This window comes from Pleurodeles waltl, chromosome 8 (assembly GCF_031143425.1).
Source record: "Pleurodeles waltl isolate 20211129_DDA chromosome 8, aPleWal1.hap1.20221129, whole genome shotgun sequence".
NCBI classification, from domain to species: domain Eukaryota; kingdom Metazoa; phylum Chordata; class Amphibia; order Caudata; family Salamandridae; genus Pleurodeles; species Pleurodeles waltl.
In genome coordinates, this window is record NC_090447.1 from 1,133,332,477 (window position 1) to 1,133,357,542 (window position 25,066).

At 44.8% G+C, this 25,066-nt stretch overlaps 1 protein-coding gene across 2 annotated transcripts in view; it reads right to left on the minus strand.

Annotated features, from left to right (window-relative positions):
* The window catches only part of RNASEH2B (ribonuclease H2 subunit B), a 202,527-nt gene that overhangs the window by 48,877 nt on the left and 128,584 nt on the right, over positions 1-25,066 (minus strand). Inside the window, exons 8-9 of one of the 2 annotated variants that reach the window (XM_069205346.1) lie at positions 17,604-17,685; positions 17,218-17,260 (exon numbers count right to left, since the gene is read on the minus strand). In XM_069205346.1, coding sequence (XP_069061447.1) covers positions 17,218-17,260; positions 17,604-17,685 — 125 coding nt within the window. The remainder of the gene's footprint in view (positions 1-17,217; positions 17,261-17,603; positions 17,686-25,066) is intronic. The other variant, XM_069205347.1, reaches the window with a different exon arrangement.

A 25,066-nucleotide genomic window follows, 5' to 3' on the forward strand; every position in this document is an offset into this window, starting at 1 on the left:
GGTAGGGAGGGTGGACACTCACTTTGACGGTGCAGTTGGTAATGACTTCTCTTCTTCCCTTGTGCACGTCATGTAGGTCAGCGCCCACCAGAAGAAGGACATTTGGCGTGCCATCGCCAAGGATGTCCGGACCCTGGGGGTCCACCAGAGACGGGGCACCCACTGCCGGAAAAGATGGGAGGACATTCGCCGCTGGAGCAAGAAGACAACGGAGGCTCAGCTGGGGATGGCCTCCCAACGTGGGAGGGGTGCCCGTCGCACCATGACCACCCTGATGTTCCGGATCCTGGCGGTGGCCTACCCTGAGTTGGATGGGCGCTTGAGGGCATCACAGCAGACACAAGGGGGTGAGTACAACCTCATTCTGGGGACTTGGCGCGCAGTGGAGGGGCTGGCTGAGGGAGGAGGGCTGTGGGTGTACCTAGGCCAGGCAGAAATACGTAGGCTAGGCCCCTCCGTAATGCAGGCCATGTGGCACTCTACCCCACCGCAGTAGAGTGCCAAGTACAGGTATACATGCCCCTGTGGCATCCATGTGTGCAGATGTCCACCATAGCCATGTAGGCCAGATCCCAGAAATTGCATCTGTAGAGGCCAGGAGCACCGCGTAGTGCAGGGGGCTGCTGTGTCTGTATTGTCCGCCAACGGTAGCGGTATGCCATGCACTCAACCTGTCTTTCTTCTGTCTTCCCTCCCCCCCCTTTTGTGCTCTCCCTGTTCTTTTGTGCATCAGCATTATCAGGCGGAGGTACAGTGGCACCGGAGCACGAGGGAGCTGCATCCTACATGGCCATGGAGGGCCACACCACGGACTCAGAATGCACCAGTGGGACGGAGGGCGAGGGGAGCTTCACGTCGGCCACTGGATCACCAACCAGCGACACGGACTCGTCCGCCGATGGGAGCTCCCTTGTGGTGGCGGCACCATCTGTGCGCCCCACTTCTACAGGTACAGCCACCACCTCCCCTACCAGCACCGCCCTCCCAGCAGCCCCTCAGCCTTCGCCCTGTGCCCGCTCACCCAGGAGGGTGGGCATCACCTTCGCCCCAGGCACCTCAGGCCCTGCCCCAGTCACCCCTGCTGCCCTCAGCGAGGAGGCCATTGACCTCCTCAGGTCACTCACTGTTGGGCAGTCTACCATTGTGAATGCCATCCAGGGTGTAGAAAGGGAGTTGCAACACGGTAATGCATTCCTGGAGGGCATTCATTCTGGTCAGGCTGTCCTTCAGCGAACCCTGCAATCTCTGGCCTCAGCACTGATGGCAGCCATTGTCCCTGTGTCTAGCCTCCCCCTCCAACCTCCTCCACCCAGACCCAATCCCCTGTACCCCAGCCCATCCCAAGCACACCATCAGACCAGCATCCACACACCTCAACACACAAAAGTAGCTCAGACAAACATAGGCACCACACAACCCACAGGCACACACACAAGCATCACCCACATGCAGACACAGCAACATCCACTGCCTCCACTGTGTCCCCCTCCTCGTCTCCCTCCTCCCTCCCAGTCTCATCTACACTCTCACCTGCATGCACTACATCTACAGGCACCAGGACTCGCACCAGAACACCCAGCACCACACCCCGCTCACCTGCAATCACCACCTCCACTCCCATTTACACATCCCCTGTGTCCTCTCCCAGTGTGTCTGTGACGCCCCCTCCCAAAGTACAAAAACGCGGGCACCCACACACTCAACATCCATCCACCTCACGACAGCCTCCAGTACCTGCACCCAAAACACCTAAAGTGACACCTCCTACAACCACCTCCTCTTCCTCCACTCCCAGACCCCCTCCAGCTACCCATCCCAGTGTTCGTCAGAAACTGTCCCTCTGCAAAGTTGACCTTTTTGCCTCCACCCCCCCTCCAATTCATCAGTCCCGTCGTAGCGCCTCAACCAAAAAGCCTCCAGTACCAGTGGTGCGTGTTCAAGGTGTGTGGAGTGCACCGGCCACCAGGGCAGGCAGTGTGACACGCAGCCAAGACACTGCCAGTCCACCCCCTGTAAAGGCTCTGAAGTTGGAAAGTGGCCGATGGGACCTTGCGAAGACTCCTGGAGGCAAAACAACTCACAGAGGTCCCAGGGGGATTGCAGAGTCAGCTGTGATTCCTCCAAAGGTGGGGAAGGGCCAGAAGAAGTCTGCACAGCCTGGTGTGAGCATCACGGCGGAGAAGGGCAGCATCCTACCTGCGGCCGGGACGCCACCGCCAGCACCGTCGTCACTGGTCAGGAGACCACCGCCGGAGTCAGTGCCCAGGAGGCCCCAAGTATCGTCACTGGTCAGGAGACCACCGCCACTGCCGGAGTCCGTGCCCAGGAGGGCCCAAGTATCGTCACTGGTCAGGAGGCCACCACCACCGTCAGGGCCCAAGTATCGTCAATGGTCAGGAGACCACCGCCACCGCCGGAGTCAGTGCCCAGGAGGGCCCAAGTATTGTCACTGGTCAGGAGGCCACCGCCACTGCCGGAGTCAGTGCCCAGGAGGGCCCAAGTATCGTCACTGGTCAGGAGACCACCACCAGAGTCAGTGCCCAGGAGGGCCCAAGTATCGTCAGTGGTCAGGAGACCACCGCCGCCGGAGTCAGTGCCCAGGAGGGCCCCGGCAGCCGCAGCCACAGCCCCGCTGGGCAATGAGGGACCGTCATGCCACACACCAATACCCAGTCCAGAGAACGTCATGCCACACACCAATGCCCAGTCCAGAGACCGCCATGGCAAAGCACCGCTGAACAGTCCAGAACCGCCATGGCAAAGCACCACTGAACAGTCCAGAGACCGCCATGGCAAAGCACCACTGAACAGTCCAGAGACCGCCATGGCAAAGCACCGCTGAACAGTCCAGAGACCGCCATGGCAAAGCACCGCTGAACAGTCCAGAACCGCCATGGCAAAGCACCGCTGAACAGTCCAGAACCACCATGGCAAAGCACCGCTGAACAGGGCTTGCACCGCTGAAGAAGGAAAAGACCGCCACATCAAGCATCGTTATCCCATGTGCAGCTGGGACAGCAACGGGACAGGAACTGTCACGGGGAGACTAATCCAGTCTGGGGACCAGTCCCCCTCCAGAACCAGTGGAGGCTGTTATCTACTTGAGAGACTGTGGCTTTGCACTCCCCAGGATGAACCAGTGGGCAACCCACCCACTGTAGAGACTTGAGAGACTGTGGCTTTGCACTCTCCAGGATAGTCCAGTGGGCAAACCACCCACTGTAGAGACTTGAGAGACTGTGGCTTTGCACTCCCCAGGATACATCAATGGGCATGGAGCACCGTCGTGGATCTGGCTTTGCACTCATCCGGCTGAGGTGCCCCCCCCCCCCTTTCCTTCCACGAGGTGCCTGTTGTATTTCTCTCTGATGCCCCGGCAGTGTTCTCTCCGTTTGTGGACAGGTATCTTGTGTGGGCCTCGCCCATGCATTTTTGGACTAGTGGTGCACCGACATTGATATGTGCTTATCTGCACTACTTCTCGTAATGTATATACTTTTGAATGATTTTATAATATATCTTGTATATATTTGAGACATGTATATTGATACATTACAATGTTTGAACTGAGTTCGTTTTGTCTTTGCATTCTTCCGGGGGGGTTGGGGGTTGTTACTGTGATGTTTCTAAATGCATTGGTGTGTGTTGTAATATGCGAGGGTGGGGGCGGGGGTGCTGCGTGTGTGTCCCCCTGACTTTTGCCTCCCCCCTTCCCTATGTCGTAGGTGCAGTACTCACCGTTGTCTTCGCCGGCGCCGGCGTTGGTCTTCGTAGATGAGTAGGAATACAAGGGTCGGTAGGATTTGTAATTCCGGCTCCATGGTGTCCTCCTTCCTCGTGGGATGCGTTAAGGGGAGCGTTTTCACATTGCAGCAACTGTTTCCGCCGTGTTTTTATTCACGGTGAATCCGCCCCGGAAAAGGTGGCGGATTGGCGGGTTGTGATACTATGGGCGGTACATTGTCTTCCGCCTGTCTGTTGGCGGTGACCGCCGCGCTGCTTGTCTGTACCGCTGTGGCGGGCGGTGTGTTAAAGTGGCTGTCTTTGTTGGCGGTTTCCGCCAGGGTCATGATTATTTTCTCTGCCGGCCTGTTTGCGGTATTACAGCACCTTTAACACCGTCCGCCAGGGTTGTAATGACCCCCTATATCTGCTTCCCACTAAAGACACCAAAATCAGCTCTATCTCGAATTTGTCTAAAAAATTTGAAAGGTGTTTAGTCTGCATACCAGCCACTGGATCTTCTGCCACCGACTGAACTGGACACCTAGAGTCCTGGTACCCTTAATCCTAATCATTCCTTTTACAGGAGTGAGGCTTGGCTGGCATTCTACTATTTTTACCTGACGTTCAGCACCTAGAACTTCAGTCCTACTTAGTCCAGTGTTGCACCCTGATCACTGAGGGCCAGACTCAAAGCAAAATTAGGACAGTGTTTTCCCTCCTTTCCATTGAGACCCTGCTTAAAAACAATTTAAAACTAAAGTGTAAATCCTTTTGCATTTTCTTGAACATAGTCTCAGAGAGCAAAACTATCCATGTGGATAGTGCTACAGCGAATCTGGTCCATATAAAATAAATGCTTGGGTTTATGCTAGTTTTATGTGCATCACAAATAAATCTTTTCTTTTTGCCTACTTTTTAATAAAATTCCTCTCTTTCAAAATACAGTGGTAGCTCAACATGAATTTGAGTGTCATTTACAGCTTTTTGTTGTATTAGAGTTTCTAGCGCATACCACCACCTAGAGTAAATCGTGACTGCTGAACTTCAGTGCCCTTGCAGAGCTAGCGGCACAAAAGGTTATCCAATTCAAGTATATTAGTACTGATGGCCTAAGGACAACAGTGGTAAATGAGGGCACTAACACAGTATATTGCCCATTTGCCAACCAGGTGCAGAGGCTTCAAAGAACAGCCTCAAGTCAGCCTCTTCAAGATGTATGAGCATGCAAGAGGTGTAGGTTTTCAACTTATGTTACACAGGTAAGACTCTACAGTGAGGTTCCCTAGACCAGCCAAATACACTACAAATAGGGCCTCATACAGATTAATGTCCCTGCAAAACTTGGATCTTAAGGTGTAGGAAGCTGGCTCTCTATGTGCCTCAGGCTCCAAAACCCACACCTTCTTCCACCACTGCAGCCGTTTGGTCATAACAAAGCTTCTGGAGCTCTTGGCTGGCCTCTAGGTTTTTGGATGCTTTCTCCATGTACTCAGCCATCCTGGAAAGAAGGTCAAGTACATAGTCCACTGTGTCCAGTTTAGGTTCCCTGAGAGGTCTCTCCCATCCCTCCTTTACAAGACAAAGTGGTCCCCTTACAGTATGACCAAACAGAAGCTCAAAGGGGGAAAAACCTATTCCCTTCTCTGGCACTTACCTGTAAGCAAAAAGCAGGCATGGAAGTAAGATATCTCCTTCTGAGTTTTTCAGGGAGTCTACCAATCATGCCTTGCAATGTCTTGTTGAATCTCTCAGCAAGGCCATTGGTTTGTGGGTGATAGAGGTAGTGAACTTATGGGTCACAACACATTCAGCCCACTTGTGTTTTAGGTAGCCAGACACAAAGTTTGTACCTCTGTCTGACACCACCTCCTTTGGAAAGCGCACTCAGAAAAATACACCAATGAGGGCCCTAGCTGCTGCAGAGGCAGTAGTAGTCCTTAGGGGAATTGCTTTAAGGTACCTGGTTACATGATCCACTACAACCAGTATAAATGTGTTTCCCTGATGCAGTTGGAGGGTCAAGGGTACCGACAATGTCAATCCCTACCCTTTCAAAGGGAACCCCACCCAACCACTGGAAGTGGAATTAAGGGGGCCTTTGGGTGGCCACCTGTCTTGCCACTGGCTTCACAGGTGGCATCGGAGTTACAAAACTCCTTCATCTTCCGAGACATACCTGGCCAGTAGAAGTGGCTTACCTATCTACTCTATGTTTTTGCCTGGCCAAGATGCCCAGCTAGGGGGGACATCATGGGCCAAAGTGAGGAAAAATGCTCTGAACTGCTGAGGCACTATCACTTTCCTAGTGGCACCAGGTTTTGGATCTCAGTCCTCAGTGTAAAGGAGTCCCTCCTCCCAGTAGGTCCTGTGGGAGCCACTGATATCTCTCTTTTCCTGATCTGTAGCTTGCTGTCTCAGGTCTTCAAGAGTGGGACAGGCTTTTCGTTCCTGGCACAGATCCTCCCTAAAGGGTCCCCCTGGTCCTAAGAGCTCTGCCGTGTAAAGCCCAAACTCCTGAGGCTCAGTTCCCTCTGGGGCTGTCAGGTTTTTTCCCCTGAGGAGAGGGTACATGTTTCTGGGATCTGTTTAGTCTTCTTGCCCTTTCTCTTGGTAGGCTGTGCCATTATCTCAGACTCCTACTCTAAGTTTTACCCTTGGGCCTTGCTCCGTTCTCTTATTGTTACACAAAACATCCAGGGATACCATAGCTGCATGGGCCCTTCTTTATACCTCAGCCCTTGCTGAGGACTCCAGATCATTTCCCAGCAGACACCACCACCTTATTCTGGCCAGTAAATCCCTTCCCATTCTAAGGATACCATCACCAAGAGATGTACCTTAGCCTCATTATCAGCACTGAGGACTATATATGTCTCACCAGTCAGATACTGATCTGAGGTCACTAGATGGTCAGTCACCATGGTGACACTGGCACCAGTATCTCTCAGTGGTTCAAACTTAATCCCAATAATATGTGGCTGTTGTCTGTATCTCTCCAGGTTACTGGGCCAGACAGCCAGGGCAGCTACATTTACTCCACCCTCTGAGACTACAGTTGTCTCAGGAGGCTCACTGACATGGCCAGGCCCTATCTGGAATACCATCTGGAGACTTACCACTGCATTTACATGCTTTTTTGGAAACTCAGTTTTTCCCTTTGTATCTACCCTAGAATTCTGAAGAGTCTTGGGGCCCACCCGCCTGCGTAGGTTTTTTGGAGCCTTTTTATTTCTATCTTTGTTCAGATTATCCTTTTTCCCTTGTGGGGCTTTTTGGCCTCTTTCTTGTGCCCCTCGGCCACCTCCCCACCCCCCGCCTGTGTAAGTTTTGATCACCCGTTTTGACCCAGTGGTCTTCCTTCTTCCCCAATTCTTGAGGAGAAAGTGAACGTAGGGCTACTAGGAACTGGTAAATTTCCCTACACACAATTACTCAACAGATGCCTTTTCATCACTAAACTGTAAAGCCCTTCATAATCATGCACATTGTTACCTTTTAACCAGCCTGCTAGTGTTTTACTGAGAAATCCACACAATCCACCCAGGGCTTGGAGTCTCCCTGTATTTGATTCTGTACTCCCCAGGAGTAAGCCCAAAGCCCTCAATCAGAGTGTCCTTCATAAGGTCATTTGGCCTAGCATCTGCCTCAGTCAGTGTCAGGAGTCTATCCCTGCACTTCTCTGAGAACATTTCCCAAAGGAGAGAGCCCCAGTGTTTTTCTCAAGTGTCCAGCACCACAGGCCCTCTCGTAGGTTGTGAACCGTTTGGTGATATCATCACCTTCCTCATATTTGGGGGCACACTCTTTGGGGATTTTAGGGTCAAAGTGCTCTACTCTGTTCCTAGTTATAAAATTGCTGTCACCGTTCATGGATGCTAAACCCATTTCTGATCTTTCCCTCTCCATTGCCAAGATCCTGTCTTTCATGGCAATTCTCCTACCTAGTCTCTCTAAAAGAATCTCCCATTCAGAGAGCCTTCATCTGGACCTTGAGGAACCTGAGCCACTCTCACTAGAGGGGGGTGCCCTAGACACTTGGGGTACAGGTTCCACTCTTTCAAGTGATGGAGGGCCAGTTTCTCCTCTCCATTTGAGCTGCTATTTATCTACAGGGTCAGTGACTCCATAAGTAGGATGGGACTGCTCATACTTTGCCAGCAGCTCCTTGAGCTTTGCAGTGGTAGGGTTTGATTTTGTACCCTTTGCAGAGGGCCCTTAACTGCTTATGAGAAAGCTGGAGGTAAAGGGTTAGGTTGAGCTCCTTAACCATATTCTCTGAAGTACTCATTATTGTCCTAAATATGAGAACTTTTGAGTTAGACAAAAATCCTAACACAGTTTTTACAGTCCTAACTAAAGTAAGTTTTTAAGACTTTAAACTGTTAAACTACAGTGACCTAACCAGAGCCCTAGCAGTTACCTTAAGGAACTTCAAAAAACACCCAATTCAAAAATGCAATTTATCTGAAGGCAATTTTTGGATTTATTCTTGTAGTCACTTATTGACCAAGTGGTGTTAACAAATGCAAAGTCACAGACCCCACTGTAGTTCCAGCAAAGTAGGAAGCTGGCTCTATATCTGGTGCACTAAAAAGAAGTACACCGTGCAGAGAGTCCAGTGGATCCCAATTGGTTTGCAAAGGCAAAAGTAGATAGGACTAATGTTCTACTTTGTGGTAGAGTGGGCGAGCAGTTAGGCTTTTCGAGGGTAGTGTTAAGCATTTGATGTACTCACAGAGGCAATAAATGAGACACACACTCAAAGAATAAATTTGAGACCAATTTAGAAAAATAATACTTTTGTTTATATACATTTCAAATCAAAGAATTTTGTAATCAAGTAAGTACTTTTTCAAGCATAAATAATTTTCAGATTCAAAAATCAACACAATGCAGTTCTCAGGAGATCTTCAATGTTAACCTATGACGGAAAACAATGTTCAGCAAACCCGGGTTTAACGACGACTTACAAGGCCAATCTCAGAGAGTTAAGCTAAGTACTGGGCACTGATGAGAACCTCACCAGCAAATCACTCCAGCCAGCACTGGGGTGGCCGGGTGGAGCAAGGTGTCGGGAGCCCAATGGTTTCCTATGGGAGTTGGTCCTCGTAAAGACAGGCTGAAGGCTGCAGCTAGGAAGCCAGTCGGGGACAACAAACAGATAGGTAGTAGTGCTTGGGACATAGGTACACCTTTGGTCCTTTTCTCCAGGGCCAAGGGGCGACGGATGCAGGAGTGTCCCTAGGAGTCTGTATTCTCTGTCCGGGAGCACTCATGGTAAGGGGATCCTGTGTGTTGAGGCTGCAGGCATCATCGGAATTCCAGTGTGGTGGTGGGCCAGGGTGGACTCGTGCTCAGTGGAGCCGGGGAATGTTGCTGGCACCAGTGACCCACCTCAGATTGCACTGGAGGCGATGGGTGCAGTGGTTACTGGAGGTGTTGGGTTTTCTCTCACCACAGGCTGCAGGAGAAGGGGGCTGCAGCAACTTGGGGGGGGGGGGGGCGGGGGGGGAGTACAAAATGGGTAAAACCTGAGTGGACTTGAACTCTAGGCAGCAGGGGAACTGGACTGGCATCATTGGTTGGCTTCACCTTGGGTTGGGGACGTTGGGGGCAGAGGTCACTTCAGTTGTCTGTACCCCTGGAAGTGCAAGGAACCGAGTCCTTTATTGAAACTTTGTTGCAGAGCAGTTCCACTGCTCACTGAAGTCTGAGTCTTTGTAGAAGGTAGGCAGTCCTCCCGGGTTTCTTGGAGGCTCAGCTGCAGGATGAGTCGTCTTTTCGGACAGGGTCCGTCGAGGTTAGCAGGCAGGCTGGTACAGAGTCACCAGCTTATTTCCTATCCTCATCTGCCGGTGCGACTCCTCTGTGACCTTGTCTTCGTAAGTCATAAGGATATGAGTTCTATGGTTGAAGGGTGCCTTCTAAATACTCAATTTAGGGTTGTTACAGGGAGTGCTCAGGGCTAGCAAATGGTGCGGACCATCCTTAGGGTGACTACAACCTTCTTATGACCACTTCTGCAGTGAAAAGAGCATAACACTAACCCTAGTGGCCCAATTCCTTCCAAACAAGATGGAGGAATTTAAAAAGTAATATCCACTTCAGCTCATCCACCTTAACCTCCTGATTTGACTATTTTTCCCACCTGCGCTGCCACCACAAGTGGGGTCAGGATGGCGGGGTGGGAAGGGAGTCAGTCATCTCCACATCTGCAGAGACCTGGGTCACATTACAAAGGTGGCTATGCCTTTGAAGCTCCCCACCCTGAAATGTCCATCGTGCATGGGTGAGGAGCTAACACTCTTGCACAGTGCAGGCCTTTTTCTCTGGCCTTCTAAAGTTCTGGCTCTCACCTTGGGCAGAAACTGGTCTAGGATGGCTGAACTGGTCAGGACCATTCAGTCAATACACTAGTAGCTCTTAGGTTATCAGGGGGCACCTCTAAGGTGCCAGCTGGGTGGAGTTTTTAATAAATTTCTCACTGGCCTCAGTGAGGGTTTATTAATCTGAGATGTTTGATACCAAACATCCCTATATTCAGACAAGCCATAATGTAGTTGGGAAACTCGTAATGACCAGTGTCCAGCACATGCTTTTAAAATGACTTCCCTGGTCACTTACTATGTCTGAGAATCGACAAAGACACATGCACTCACGTGTAAGGGTATGCACCCCGCCTTAGGGATGTAAGGCCTGCTAGATGGGTGACTTACATATATTGTATGCAGTGTTTAGGGGACATGGCAACAGGCCGTGTGAATTGTTTCATTTTCACTTTTGTCTGCACCAAGACATGCAGCCTGCAATGGCAGCTGGTCATGTGAGGGGTCCCTTAGGGTGGCGCAATTCGTGTTTCAGCCCTTCAGAACCCTCTTTAGTACCCCAGGCCCTAGGTACCAGGAGTACCACTTACTAGGGGCTTACCGTGGGTGCTAAAGGTTTTGCCAATTGGGAAAAACAAAGATGTAGTTTTGTGGGAAAGAGATATGGCACTGGGGATCTAGATAGTAGGAACCCAGTGCACTTTCAGTTGAAATTACACCAGAAACCAGGCAGAAAGTGGGGGAATGACCATGACAAAATAGGCACTTACTTACATAAGGTTTCAATTAAAAGCATTAGGACTCATATGGCTGAACGGTCATGAAAGATGATGCTACCTATTTATAACAATAGAGTTGAGAATATTTTAAAAATCACATAATGTTCTTTATCCTACCATCTAGTGGTTGGGCTCTACAAAATATCTAGTTTACTGGAGTAAGTGTTTTGAGCATTAACCAAAGGCGGGATCAGGAAGAGTCTGTCTCACACAAAGAATAGACACCATCTCCAAGTCATATCTTCTTGACTGCGTGTTGAGTGAAGTTACTAAAGTAAGAATAGTGAGCTCGAATCTAGCAATGTATACCTCTTATTCACCGTGGATGAGGAAAGCATTTAGTTACACATACATAACTTTTCTCTTTTGTGCTGAATCTATTCCAGATGCACATGTATTGCATATATATGAAAGTAAAGTTTAAGTAGTCTTCCGTACTGAAATCAATTTTCACGCAGTAATATTTGGTTAATGTGTGAACTGAGGAGTTGTCCTGTACGTCAGCAAGAAAAAGTATTATGAATGAGAGCTAAGTGTGAGTTCCTAATATTTAAGCAAAGTTTTTTAGTAGTGAATTGCAAAGGTTTACACATTACATAATATGTAATACTTGATTGATTAATTGAATCATCCAAGGCTGGAGATGTGCAACAGACTAGGAGCTGTTATGTCTTTTTGAAATCTTTAGTTCTATCAATTAAGGGAGTGAGACATTTGTGTAATTTAGTCTTGCATAATTATGTAAAATGTCAGAAAGATTTTGCAAAATTGCATAAATTCGGACATCAGCAGAAGTTCGAGAGGTGGCTAGCAACACTTGGTTTAAGCACACAGTTCCAGGCTGGCCTTTCCCATGGGGAGCAGGGTCAAGGTTTGCATATGGCTGGGTCCAAACTGGGGTGACGTGGTGAGCAAAAAAGATCTGTGACTGGGGGTGAATGCTTCAATTTATCTGCATTCTGTCCATCATCTGTTCTTTTTGCTTTTGTCGCCGTAAATTTAAGATTGACAAGGCAATTAAAGTTTTTACTGGCATACATCCAAAAATCATACTAAAAGTAATCTCTGTACAAGTGTGCATGGCCACTCAGTTCCCATCTGTAAACAGGTCTATTGCACATCAAGGGGCAGAAACTCACTTATCCAGAATAATGAGCTACAGCCAATTAATACAGATGCTTATAATGTAACATGTTAAGGGGAGGAAAAGGAAGTGCCAGAAGTTATGTCACTACTGTGTTAGGTTCCATGAGGGACAGGGGTTGTAGAGTGGTGGGATTGCTCTCTTAAAGCCCTCCAGAAATAAGTGTGTACCTGGCACTTTAGAAAGTGAATGACCATTCTTGCTTTTTAGGTAAGCAAATAATACAGTCAAATATATCAAACTGGATGAGTTACAAACAAGCATCCAGCGGATGTCAAATACTGTAACATCCTTAATGAAAAACCAAAAATGCTTTCACGGTGCCTTTTGGTATTCAGAAATATCTTCTGCCAAGAAGAGCACAACATGACTTGATCAAGTTGACTGAAAAGCAACCAGAACAAAAGGTGGATGGTTTGGTTTCTATTAATCTCATGATGATAAACAGCATACTTTCACTAATCAGTACTCCGGGTATGGACAAGTCTGTGGCTTCCTGCCACTGATATAGTTCCAATCCTGACTGACCAACTACAAAGCACTGATGTTTCCTACTGAATATACACTGGAGACATTTACTTCGCCTGGCATGCATTAGGCTATGCTAATATGAGTACCTAAGGATGAAAAACAAGCACTAGCACCTTGCTTTAAAATATAATTGACACTTTTAAAAATAGACATTTTGCTGTCCAGCTGTGGTGATTGAGATGCATGTGTTTCAGAAACAGCACACCTTATTACCAGGGACTGCGGGGACTGTAGATTTCAGGAATGTTTTAAGCCCGACTCAGTTGGTTCCGATGGGGACATCCGGCAAAGTGTTTTGCCCTAAGTAATTACTCCTAATTGCCCATTGAGGGCCTTGATTGAGGATCATAACTACGTTGATTTATTGAGGACTTCTAAATTGACAGATGTCCCTATAAAGGTTTATTCTTGTCTTCGTTTATATAGTCAATAACTATTTATGTGCATTTCAGGCATAATTTTTATGTCCTGATGATGATCCCAACAATCAAATAAGGGATCGAAACGTTGACAACATTTAGTACTTGGACTCTGTACAATAATATATGTTTTGACATATGCAAGAGTACTGTAAAACTGTGACTTTAACTGTGCTTTCTGTCACATGGGGTATGCCTGAGCAATCATGATTTATGGTTTCCAAGACATTTTTTTTTCCCATTACACGGTTTTCTTACTTTTGTTTGGAATAAATATACTGGTTTATTGCAGCTTTTCCATAGACTTCATTGTGATTCTTTGTGGTATTTAAATCTATAGTCCTTTTATTCAAGGGACCATTGTTCCTTTATAAAATGTGTTTCAGAATGGGGCACAAGGACTTGCGCTTCTTGAGCATAAGAAAGTAAAAAGTACTCAGACCCCCTTTGGAGTAACAGAACCTCTTCTTTAGCACATTACGTCATCAATGCCTCTACCTCCTCCTGTCTATGACGTATGCTGTCACCCTTAATGTAGGTGTCTTGTGGTTATGGATTTGGGGGCTTTATGACAAATTCAGCTCACCAGACATCAGCAAACTTAAAAAAAAATAATATATATATATATATATATATATATTATAATAATTTAGGGGTGGGGGCTGCTCACACCAGCAACAACGCAGGCAAAGCAGACAATCTTTCTATCCCCTGGGAGGCGGATGGGGGAGATTACAACCAATCTGCCCTCCTGGGGGAGGGGGCAGAAGGCCCTCTACACAGCAGGGAACTTTAAAAAAAAAAAAAAAAAAACATATAGGGGAGGATGCTTCCCACAATAGGCCATGCCCCCACCCAAGCTACAGTGCAGACAGACTTTCTGGCCCAACCCCACCCCAATCTGGATAACTACCCCCAATGAGCTCCCACCATTTCTCTGGCATCTACTGGGTCGACAGCCCAGTAGATGCCAGAGAAAATAATTAAATAAAACAAACTATAGGGGTGGGGGCTGGCCACAATAGGCATGACCATGCCCACCCACAAAGAAATATTCTGACAGTCTTTCTGCCTCCCCTAGAGGAAGGATGGGGGTGATTAACCCCAAACTCCCCCCCCCCCCAGTGTGGGTTGGGGGGGGGGCAGAAAGCCTACTAGATACCAGGAGATATGATAACAAATATATGGGGGTAGAGGCTGCCCACCTTGGGAATGGCCATGCCCCCACCCCAAATAAATATATTAACAGTCTTTCTGCTCCCTCTAGGAGGCATATGAGGGCAGCAAGTAACCCTAGTGCCGCCCTGATGGGTGTAGTGCCCAACAGACACCAGGGAATGCATTTATGCAGTATTTTTTGGGGGTGGGGTCAGAAAGCCCATTAAACACTAGGACTTTCAAAATGGTGCCAAAACAAGTAAATGGAGGGAGTAACGTACCATGGCATCAGCCATACCCCTGCCCCAGAAGGGACAATAGTGCATCTGCCCCCCATTGGGGCATATAGTAATTTTGTCCCAATTGAGGAGGTTGCCCCAAATCTACCCCCGTGGGAGAGGGGTATAAATCTACTGGACACCAGGCATTTTGAATGAAGACCGAAAGAAAGGAGTGGGGAGGTGATACACTCTCTGCCATTGGCCACACCTCAACGACGAAAAGGACAAACCAATCTTCCTGCACCTCCCCCAGGGGCAAAATAAGGGTCTGCCCCCAATGTGCCTCGGTGGGGGCCGAAAGCTCCCTAGACACCAGGAAGTTCAAAATGGTGGCACCCAAACTAAAGGTGGTGGTGGCCTGTCCTGGCTCTGACCCACACACCTGCACCACAAGGGCCAATAGCTTCTTTCTGTCCGCCAGGGCAGATAGTAAGTTTCTCCCAATTGGAGAGTCTCCCCCAAATCTGCCCTCGTGGCAGGGGGTGGGGATGGGGAGGTGGGAGAGACATTTTGCATTTAGGTGGAAATGAAAGGTGGACAAGCGTCGGTATCTGAGATTAGGGCATACTCCCACCCCAAAGAGGACAAACCAGTACCCAGTATTTTGTCCTCCACGGAGGGCAGATAGGGAGTTTACTCCCGGGAGCAGAAAGCCTACTTTAACAGATGTTTTTGTTTTTTTAATTATAAAATAAGGGGTGGTTCTGGCCCATCCTGACATTACATCCCATCCTCACCCCTAAAACCTCAACAGTCTTTCTGTTCTCCAGGGGACTATAACATCCAGTCCCACAGGCAAGCAAGAAGACATTTGATTCTTTTGGGTGTTGTTTTTCAACGTAGGCAAGGAGAGTGGGGCTAAATCCCAATATCTTCCCACTTACCATAGTGAATGGCTGCACTTCACCACTTGGAGAAAACTACCAGCCTCGGACATTTTGGAAAACTAGACATCGAGGGGAGTCCTGGGTGGAATGCCTTGTGTGGGTCCCACAAAGTTTTCTTAACCTAAATGCTATGCACAACTCACACTCTACCTAAAATCACTCATTTTCCTAACATTTCTGTAATGTAAACTTCCAGAATACACCGGGATCCACAAACTTGCTACTGCCTAGCATTCACCAACTTTTTCTGATTAAAATGACCCTTCTTATATGGGTGGACCTAGTGCCAACAACAGGAAAAGACCCAAAAAGTAATATGGAAACATCAACATTTCCTGTCACAAAAACTAACCTGATTTGGCAATAGGGGTAGCTGTGTTACCTTGGGCCTGGCTCGGCTGCCACCTAGAGAAACCTAACAAACCTATACATTTCTGAAAAGTAGAATTCTGGGGGAGTCCAGGGTGGTGTGCTTCACGTGGATTCCATGAAGTTTAGTTTCTTAACCACAATGGGTTGCAAATTTCAAACTTTACCTAAAATCACAAAATGTCCTTGCATTTCTGTGATGAAAACTTCTGGAATCAGGAGGCGTGCACATAATTCCTACCATTTAGCATTTCCCCACTGGTCCCGATAAAAACGCCAATCCACTTGTGTGGCTGGACCTAGTGACCGCGATGGCAAAGCTTCAAACCAGGGCAAAATAGAAATTCCACAGTGGAACACCCACTGACATAGGTTTGATCCATTCCTCTTGCAGACACTAAGCCTACCCATACAAGTGATGTATCATTTTTATCGGAAGACATTTGGGAACAAAGAATAGGAGACCATTGTTTATTATCAGTTAGATTTTACTGCTTTTGTGCCTTCCGAATGCAAGCCAGTGTGCAAGAAGACATTTTGAAAAACACTCTTTGAATCACAAGCTAGTATGGGTGCCAAAAATTGTACAAGTAGCCACTGCTGTTAAACATAATATATTGTGCTCATTTCAGAAATACTTAAGTTTCCTTGACATCCATTTTCATTCTACATATTTCACCATAATAACTGGTCTATACTCGGTACACAATGAAAAACCATTGTACGATGCAGCCCAGTTGTTGGCTCTGGGTACCTCTGGTTCTTAAAGTACCTTCAAATTCTACATAACCCCCCCACCAACCAGAAGGGTCTAATGAACATATTGGTATACAGCTTTTGTAAAATCGGCCATCATGATAAAAAGTTACACATGAAAATGTCACAAATGGTTTTTCATTCATTTTAAATTTTTTGTTATTTTAACAGTTAGTTTCTTTGGGAAAACCTTGAGGAATTTACACATATGACCACTTGTTGAATTCATAATTGCGCCTACGTTTCAGAAATCTATAGCTTTCTCTTTCTTGGATTGCCCATGAAACACTGGTTTCCCCCACAAACAGGAAGTAGGTTGACAACACTCGAAATAGGAAGAATGGACTACCTTTTTGAAAAATGCCAAAACTGTTGTGAAAAAGTAGGTTTGTGGATTCAGCTTTGCATGTTCCTGAAAGCTGGGAAGATTATGACTTTAGCACACAAACCTTTCCCCGATGCCATTTTCAGGAAAAAATAGACATTTTTGCAAAGCAGGGTTTTTCTATTTTTCCCAAAAACCTCAAAATGTAGCTATATTTTGCCCATTTTCTCAGTCTTCCCCAGGTGAAATCCACAATTTCTGGGGAACTTTAGAATCCGCTGGATACTGAAAAAGATAAGGCTGCAAATTTGGTGTTGATTCTTTATGTGGGAGAAAAGCGCAAACTACCCCAAATAGCCAAAAAAGGGCTCAGCACTGGGAGCAGGAAAGCCCCACTATTCAAGGGGTTGAACCTTTGGAATTAAAACAATTATGCAGACATGAAAACAATCTGACTAGCGAGACCGAGGAAATCAAGTGCAAATACAGCTCTCTGAATATTCTTCAATACCCTACCTTCGACGGGGGGTCTTGTACTGCACTTGGTAGCTCTGGAATCCTGAAATAAAAGCACATGGTTTGCAAAATATTTGACATTCAGATTGTTAATAAATAAACTTAAATTATGAACTACACTACTATTTAGTGGCCCAACAAATCAAGCAAAAGATTTACCCAAATATTAACCTACTGTAAGTCATTTTAACTCTTCTCTGAACAAAATTTATTGCCTACCCATAGATTGTAACGGTTACATATTAGTAAAAAATCATTCGCTTGCTTCAATGATTTAACGCACAGATTCCCAGAAATCTTTAAGCGTTTTACAATTTACTTGACTGGCAGTGCTAACAGTTCATCTGGAGGATGAATTTGTGCTATATTTCTGACTAAAAACTTACTTTAAGTATTTAGACAATTCCTCACTCAGATCTTGGGGAATGTACTCTGATATTAAGCCGTGTGCATATCGCAGATAGTCCTCTGAAAAGAAAAATGAAGAATCTGAAGAACCAATCCTTAATGCACAGGACAGTGAGTGTGCTCTTCTAAATATAAAGTCTGTTTTATGAGAGTACAAGATTCCCCAACTACACTTACAGATGCATAGTGATAGATATCCAGGAATCCACGACACTGCTGCCATAAATAGTATAACTCACAGGTAATGACTGCATTCATCTAACTTCACCTCACTTGATAATCAAGGGCCTGTGTGCACTTCCTATACGATACAACAGAAGTACTGCTCTGCAAAGCATAAACACTTCTTTAACACCTAAATCAAGAAAAGTAAACTATAGCAACTTTTAGTCTTTCACAGAGAAGGCAGCCTTCATGGACTAACTTGTGATAGCTTTTCTTGCCTGGCAGAAAATGACAGGGAGTATGTAAAAGTACACAGTACAAGAAAGAGACTGACTACACAGTAGAGAAAGACCACCACCATCTTCTCTTCAACCCCACACCTACATGCCCTCCTACCAACTTCAAGCTATGTATGTTGGGTCTTCTCAAAGCAAATCATTGACAAGAACCGAGACTGGCATATTCCTTAAATAGGTATTCACATATTTGGCAATTCTAAAAACACATTCAATTGACTTAGTTGCGGTCACGTGACAGGTGTATTATTATATAGAGCATCCATTCTGGGGGACCATTCAATATTCAAAGGGACACACAATACCAAAGTTGGGGCAAGATTAGAGTAGATCGGCAAGACTAGATGGCTGTGCAGTTGGCAGGTCGTGAAAACAGCACCCACAATTATTTCTTTGCCATTTGTTACCCAAGTATAAGTAAGAAAATAAAAGCAGCTTGTTTGGCTTGCCCTATCAGTTGTCAGTCAAACATGAGCGAAGAGTTTCTCAGTCACATCAGTTCCTCAGTCATTATTCTCTTTAAACACAGAAAGGAAAGGAGTAACTCTTCAAAATAAAAAATCATAGTACACTGAGATTCCTCAAGACAATTTAGTGTGCAATATGTGTGCCAAAATCATAATCATAAAAGGGTATTTCATAAAAACAAAAGCTGTGCAAATGACCCAATTTGTGAATATAATTTACACATTTTCTAGGCCCCAGCAGAACTTGTCAAATCAACAGGTGTGATGTGTAAACTGTAAAAACCTATGCTTACAGAGGACACTGTTCAACATTTTGAAATAGTATTAAAAGGAAAGAAATGTTTCAGGTTCATTCGATGCGGTAGAAATAATTGCTACATTAATATATGAGTGCTCATGGAGTTCCTTGAGCTTTTATGATGCGAAGAGAGGCTCTTCCGGATTGTTGAGGATAAATATGGCTGCTAGACAGCTTAGCAAACATACTGATGGTAATACAGAATAAGTATTGGCAAAGCCAATAGGTTTCACCTATTCAAAATATATGGTCTTTGTCACTGTTTTTTTTCCTTTTTTTTTTTTAACGTGTTGTACAGTGCCGTGATCTGCTATGCAACAAGGCTTAAAGAAAAACTAAATAGCACTAGGACGCAGCCAGCACGGAGGCCCTTCATGGAGCTTGTTTTTAAAAATGTGTTTTTTTTGTTTGTTTTTTTTGTTTGTTTTTTTTGTTTGTTTTTTTTGTTTTGTTTTTTAAACTTTAATCCATGTTGCACAACAGCCAGGTGGGCTGGGGGGGCGAAGTGGGGGGGCAGTGAGAAGAGGGCAGGGTGCTGAGAGGGTGAAACAAACCACAAAATGCAGGTGGGCAGATGAGGAACAGCAACAGGGGGAGGTCCGGGGGGCAATGAAAATGAAGTGACAACACGCTTTTGATATACGTAGCAGGAACGATATTAGAAAAAAGTGTCAGGAAGGAGAGAAGACGGCCTGCAGATGCACTCGTATACAGTGCTAACTAGCAAATAAACAAAAAAAAGGTACCTCCAGAGTACATAGTCAGTGCTGTACTTGGGTCATACTCTAAGCTACGCCACAGACAGGCAAAGCAGAACAGGACGTTGTGCAGACAACGTGCTGACCAACAAGATGCATGTAAATTAGAGCAAATTTGGAACCAACAAATGGTAAGTAAAGGTAAGTATTGGGTGGGATCTAAGCCCCCTTTAAGATTTATTTTTTCAATACATGATATTTCACAAGCACAGCGCAAGCGAAGCCTAAAAAGAAAGACACTGCACTAGTGCATTTTCAGATGTCAACAGCAATGGGTAATTCCTATGGTACAACACCAGGACATTTTGTTTGGGATCAAGGACAGCAAGCCTTCATGTTTATTTTGTCTAATGAAGAAGTAGAGACTGCCCCCTCCAGCATAAATATCTTGGCTGCCAGGGTTCAGTGCAAAAATGTAGTTGCAGGAAAGAGGACAGTCTGTTACAAAGGCAAAATGTATATTGATGTGTATAAGATGTTCAAAAACACATATGGTTCATTATAGCAAAGCTATTGTTAGAGTGAGGACTTTAAGGAAATACAGTGAGCTGTAAGCTCAGTTTGCATTAAAATAATTTCAATATAAAAGCACGTATGATTGCAAAACTTAATTTGTGGCTATTTATAATTTCTACAGAAAACTCTGATGTTATGCAAGTGTACACAGAAGAACGGAAGCAACAGTAGTGATTGCTTTCAAAGCAAGTATTCACAATGCAATAGGTCTCGCATTTGCTCGAGTTTCTTGCCACATAAATTGGTAAACGCTGCTGCATAATTTGTTCCTCTCTGCCACATAATACTAGTGGCCCTTCATATAAGTAAAGCACTTCTGTTTATCTTCTTCCTCCATCTTCAGCAAAAAATGAAAATATTGCTGTTATTTATTATATTTTTTATATTATTATTTTGGGGTCCCCCCCCAATCTAGTGTGGAGACCAAGAGATGACCTAGACAGAAAGAGCACATCGTGCAGTGAGTTATGGGCAAAAATGTTTTGTAAAATAAAATGTCCCACAAAGCATTATGGGGTGAGTGTCCAAGTGCAGCGAATATTGTAGTGGACTGTAATGCTCAGAACAGCCACTAGCGGGAACCACTATAAAAATAATTTGTAAGAAACATGGTCATGTAACCATATAGTCAGCTCCGGAAGGGTATACCACACGAAAACAGAATGGCATAATGCAATGCAGTGTAACCATATATTTAGCCCCTAGAGGGCATAGTGCATTACACATTTTCTGGCCTAGCAAGCCTACTTAATAATATTACTAACAAGGCCCTTAAAACACAAACTACGCCCAGCTGTAAACAAAAGTTCCAGCCATGAGCGACATGGACTGGTGAAGGGGGGGGGGGCTATTATTTTTCACACACACCCCCAACCTAGTGTGGGGACCCAGAGATGCCCTAGGCAGTATGTTGTTCTGAGAATTTTGATGGTGGTCCCATTGCCCTAGGACCACCACACAGTGAGTTATGGGCAAAAATGTTTTGTAAAATGAATGCCCCGCAAAGCATTATGAGCAAGTTTCTGAGTGCAGTGAATATTGTAGTATCTTGACTGTAATGCTCAGAACAACTCTAGAGGAAACATAATGAATATACCATTTGTACTTTGCAAGAATCATGGCCATGTAACCATATACTCAGCTCCAAGAGGGCATAAATACATGAAAACAGAATGGCAGAAAGTAATGTAGTGTAACCATATATGTAACCCCTAGAGGGCGTAGTGCCTTACACATTTTTAGACCTAGCAGTCCTACTGAAATACTATTACAAACAAGGCCCTTAAAACACAAACTCTTCTCATCTATAAAACAAAAGTTCCAGCCATGAGAGAGCATAAAAAGACATTGAATGGTGGGGTATACATAAACACACACGGAGGGAAACCGAGAGAGAGAGACCTATGAATATTAAAGACCAGATACATTTTAAAGATTGATGCCTTAGAACCAAAAGGATTGAATGTGGATGCAGAATCACATGTGTTTATTTAGCTGTTTTCCTACTCAAACAGAAAAGTGGGTTGTAGTGTAGTGTAAAAAATGTTTTAATAAAAACAATAAAATGTTATTTCAAAAATTCTTGTGAGCATTTGGGGTAAACAGGTTTGGTTTTGTTTGTTTTATTTTACAGGACTGGTTAGCTGAAAGGGACAAATAAATAGAAAGCATGAGTAATATAGGGCCGGGGTGGTGATGTAAGATTATGGGGGTTATTACAACTTTGGAGGAGGTGTTAATCCGTCCCAAAAGTGATGGTAAAGTGACGGATATACCACCAGCCGTATTACGAGTTCCATAGGATATAATGGACTCTTAATACAGCTGGTGGTATATCCGTCACTTTAGGGACGGATTAACACCTCCTCCAAAGTTGGAATAACCCCCTATGTGTCTCTAAATAATTGCCAATATTTTGACTCTGAGAAACAAATTAATATCTGTAAATAGGATTATAAAAGAAAATATGTTATTTTCTAATAACTAACAATTCATGTAAGAGTTATATATAATCTAGTGGCTTACTTTACATATATCAAAATGTCTGCCATTGCAGCAGAATGAATCCTGGTGTGTTATTTATATTTGAAAAGTGAAATAATAGAGACTCAGGATCAACGTTAATAATAAAGAGGGACATACAATTTTCTAATTGTAATTTTAATTTTGCATTTACAAAATAAATATTTTTGTTATTATTGGTTGAAAATCCCCACACGGCTATGTTCTTCATGCAAGTACCAAAATGTCTGCCATGCTAGTAGAAAGAATTCTGGTCCTACGTCGATGTTTATTGTTATGATGCAGATCACGAAATGTTATAACAAGGGGCAATCTGGAGCCCACTATCGTGTACAAGGCCCCAGTGGGACCAAAACGCGTTGATGTGCAATGTCTAAATAAACAAAGATAGTTGAAAACCTCTGGTATACTGTGAGTGCAGCTTTGTTTACCCAAAAAGGAAACGCTTAGGATAACACACACACACACAAGACCTTAAGACACTGGAGATGCACAGACCTTGTGAACGAGGGGCAGCACCCAGTGCTTAATTTGATCCGGTGGTTGCCAGTGGATAGACATTTTCTGAAAGCAAGAGAGATAAAGACACACAAAGGGGAAAGGCAAAGGAAGTGAAAGTTAACGAAGGAAGAAAGCAGGAACCCACAAAAGAGAGCTGATGGGGCACAGAGTGTCTGGCAGTGGGTTAAGGAAGTCAGGGGTGGATTCAAGAGTACGCAACCTTGCTATTCGGAGTGTTGACATTTAATCGCACCGGAGTGTAATTATGTTGTATGGTATGGATTTATGTGGAGTGGCTTGGATTGGAACTATGTGTAATGATGCTGAATTATATTGTGTGGATTGGAATTATGTGGTGTGGATTGGAATTATGTGGTGTGGAACGGAATTATGTGGGTTTGAGTAGAATTGTGTGGTGTGGAATAGTTTGGCTTTGAATTGTGTGTGCTTGAATTGTGTAGCGTTGAGTGGAGCTATGTGGATTGGAATTATGTGGATTGGAATTATGTGGATAGGAATTATGTGCTATTGTGTGTAGTGGAATTATGTGACATGATTGTGTGTCATAGAGTGTAATCATGTAGAGTGGTATGTATTGTGAAGTGGCGTGAAGGAGATTTATGTGGCGTGCCATTGAATTATATAGCATGATGTGGAATTTTGTGGTGCGTATTGGATGTATGTGGTGTGTAGTGTAATTGTGTGTCATAGAGTGGAATTATGTGGTTTGGTGTGGAATTGTGTGGTGTTGTGTTGTGTTTGACAAGGGCCAGTAAAGCAAGTCAAAATGAGTGAAATGTAAGCGGGGTAGTACTTCTGCCAGTTATAAGAATCTGCTTTTACTGAACGGCAAGTACGGCACATGCATTTTATAGCACATAAATCATATCAATCCCATGTAAAAACAATGATTTAGGTGCAAGTGTGTGTTTAATACTAAAATCAATCTGGGCTTAAGAATAAAAAATGGAGCACAATATGTGCACAGAGTGCCAGCTACTAACAAGGCACCATACATGTAGTTTGGAACATCCTGATGCAGAATCAACCATATTAAACATATGTAGCATTTTGCTAAATTTGCAACAAACTGTGCTGTAAAAGGCCGATGGAGGATCAGAAATCACAAGCCCTTGAGGAGAGACGAAATGACTGCACTACCTTGTGTTGTGTAAACGTCTGAACAGAAATTGGAAAATAAGTCTGGAAAAGTAATTTATTTTTATTTTAACAGAATGAAAAGTCTTGCAAGCATTCTTGCCTCGCATTTCAACAAGCAGCCTGAGAAGATTTATGGACCCAATAAAGGAGATAAGCAATGCCCTGTGTGCGATGTGGGGAGTGCTGGTAGGGAGGGGCCCTGGAGAGAGAGACTCGAGATGCGATGCGGGGCAGAGCAAGTTTCACAACATTGCTTCTACCAGAAAAGGCATATTGTGGCTTTCGTGATCAGCGAAATAAACAACTGGGTGATTCTTTTGTAAAGTAAGCTTATTTTAGGAGCCCGAAGTAAAAGTGGACAGCACTGGAATAAAGCCAAAACAAATGTGAGCAAAATAGGAGGAATGGAATGCTGCAATAAAACAGAGGCAGCTACCAGCCTACAGTGAATGGGGAGCACCAAAGAAATACCAAAGTAGTCCGTCACAGCAACAGATAAAGAAACCAAAGTGAAATAATACAGTAGTTGGTCATTGCTCTGAAACAGAAAAAGAAGGGAGAAAGAGGCAGAACTGAACACAAGCGAGAAATAATTTTTAAAGGTCACTGCAACCAATAAATGAAATCGCTTTTGAGCTATAAGAAATATACTAAAAGTATACACAAGGTCGAATGCTTACGCTCGACCTAAAAATAGCCAAAAATACGTGCACAAATATTTCTGTAAAGCATCACTGAATAAAACTTGTTTGATGGAGAATCCGTGTAAAACCATTATGACCAGCTTGTGAAAAAAAGTTTAAGGATCCCACAAGAGTGCACCTTCAGATTTGTGACCTTAAACCAGTGTAGATTTACGACTTTCAGGTAATTCACACAAGTTTACTGAAGTAGGACTGTAACACTGAACAGCTGCAGATCTCCATATGTACCTTAAGCAAACGTTTGTGAACCGCACTTCGCATGAGCAAAAATAACATGCATATTTGTCCATGCTAAAATATGCTGGGCAAGTGAAAATTCATGTTAAAACATTTTGCCGTGGAGAAACCCTCCCTACAACCTGTACCTTTTTTGGAAAAGGGGGGAGGGGGCAGAGTTTTTTCTTGCACACAAAAATGTTCAGATGAATCCACCCATGCCTGACCTTTTACAGGGTTCAGAAGCCAAACATAAATGCATCAATAGCTCTGAGAATCTGGACTATATCATTATGACTCAGACCAAAACATCAATGGTTAATCCATGTGTAAAATT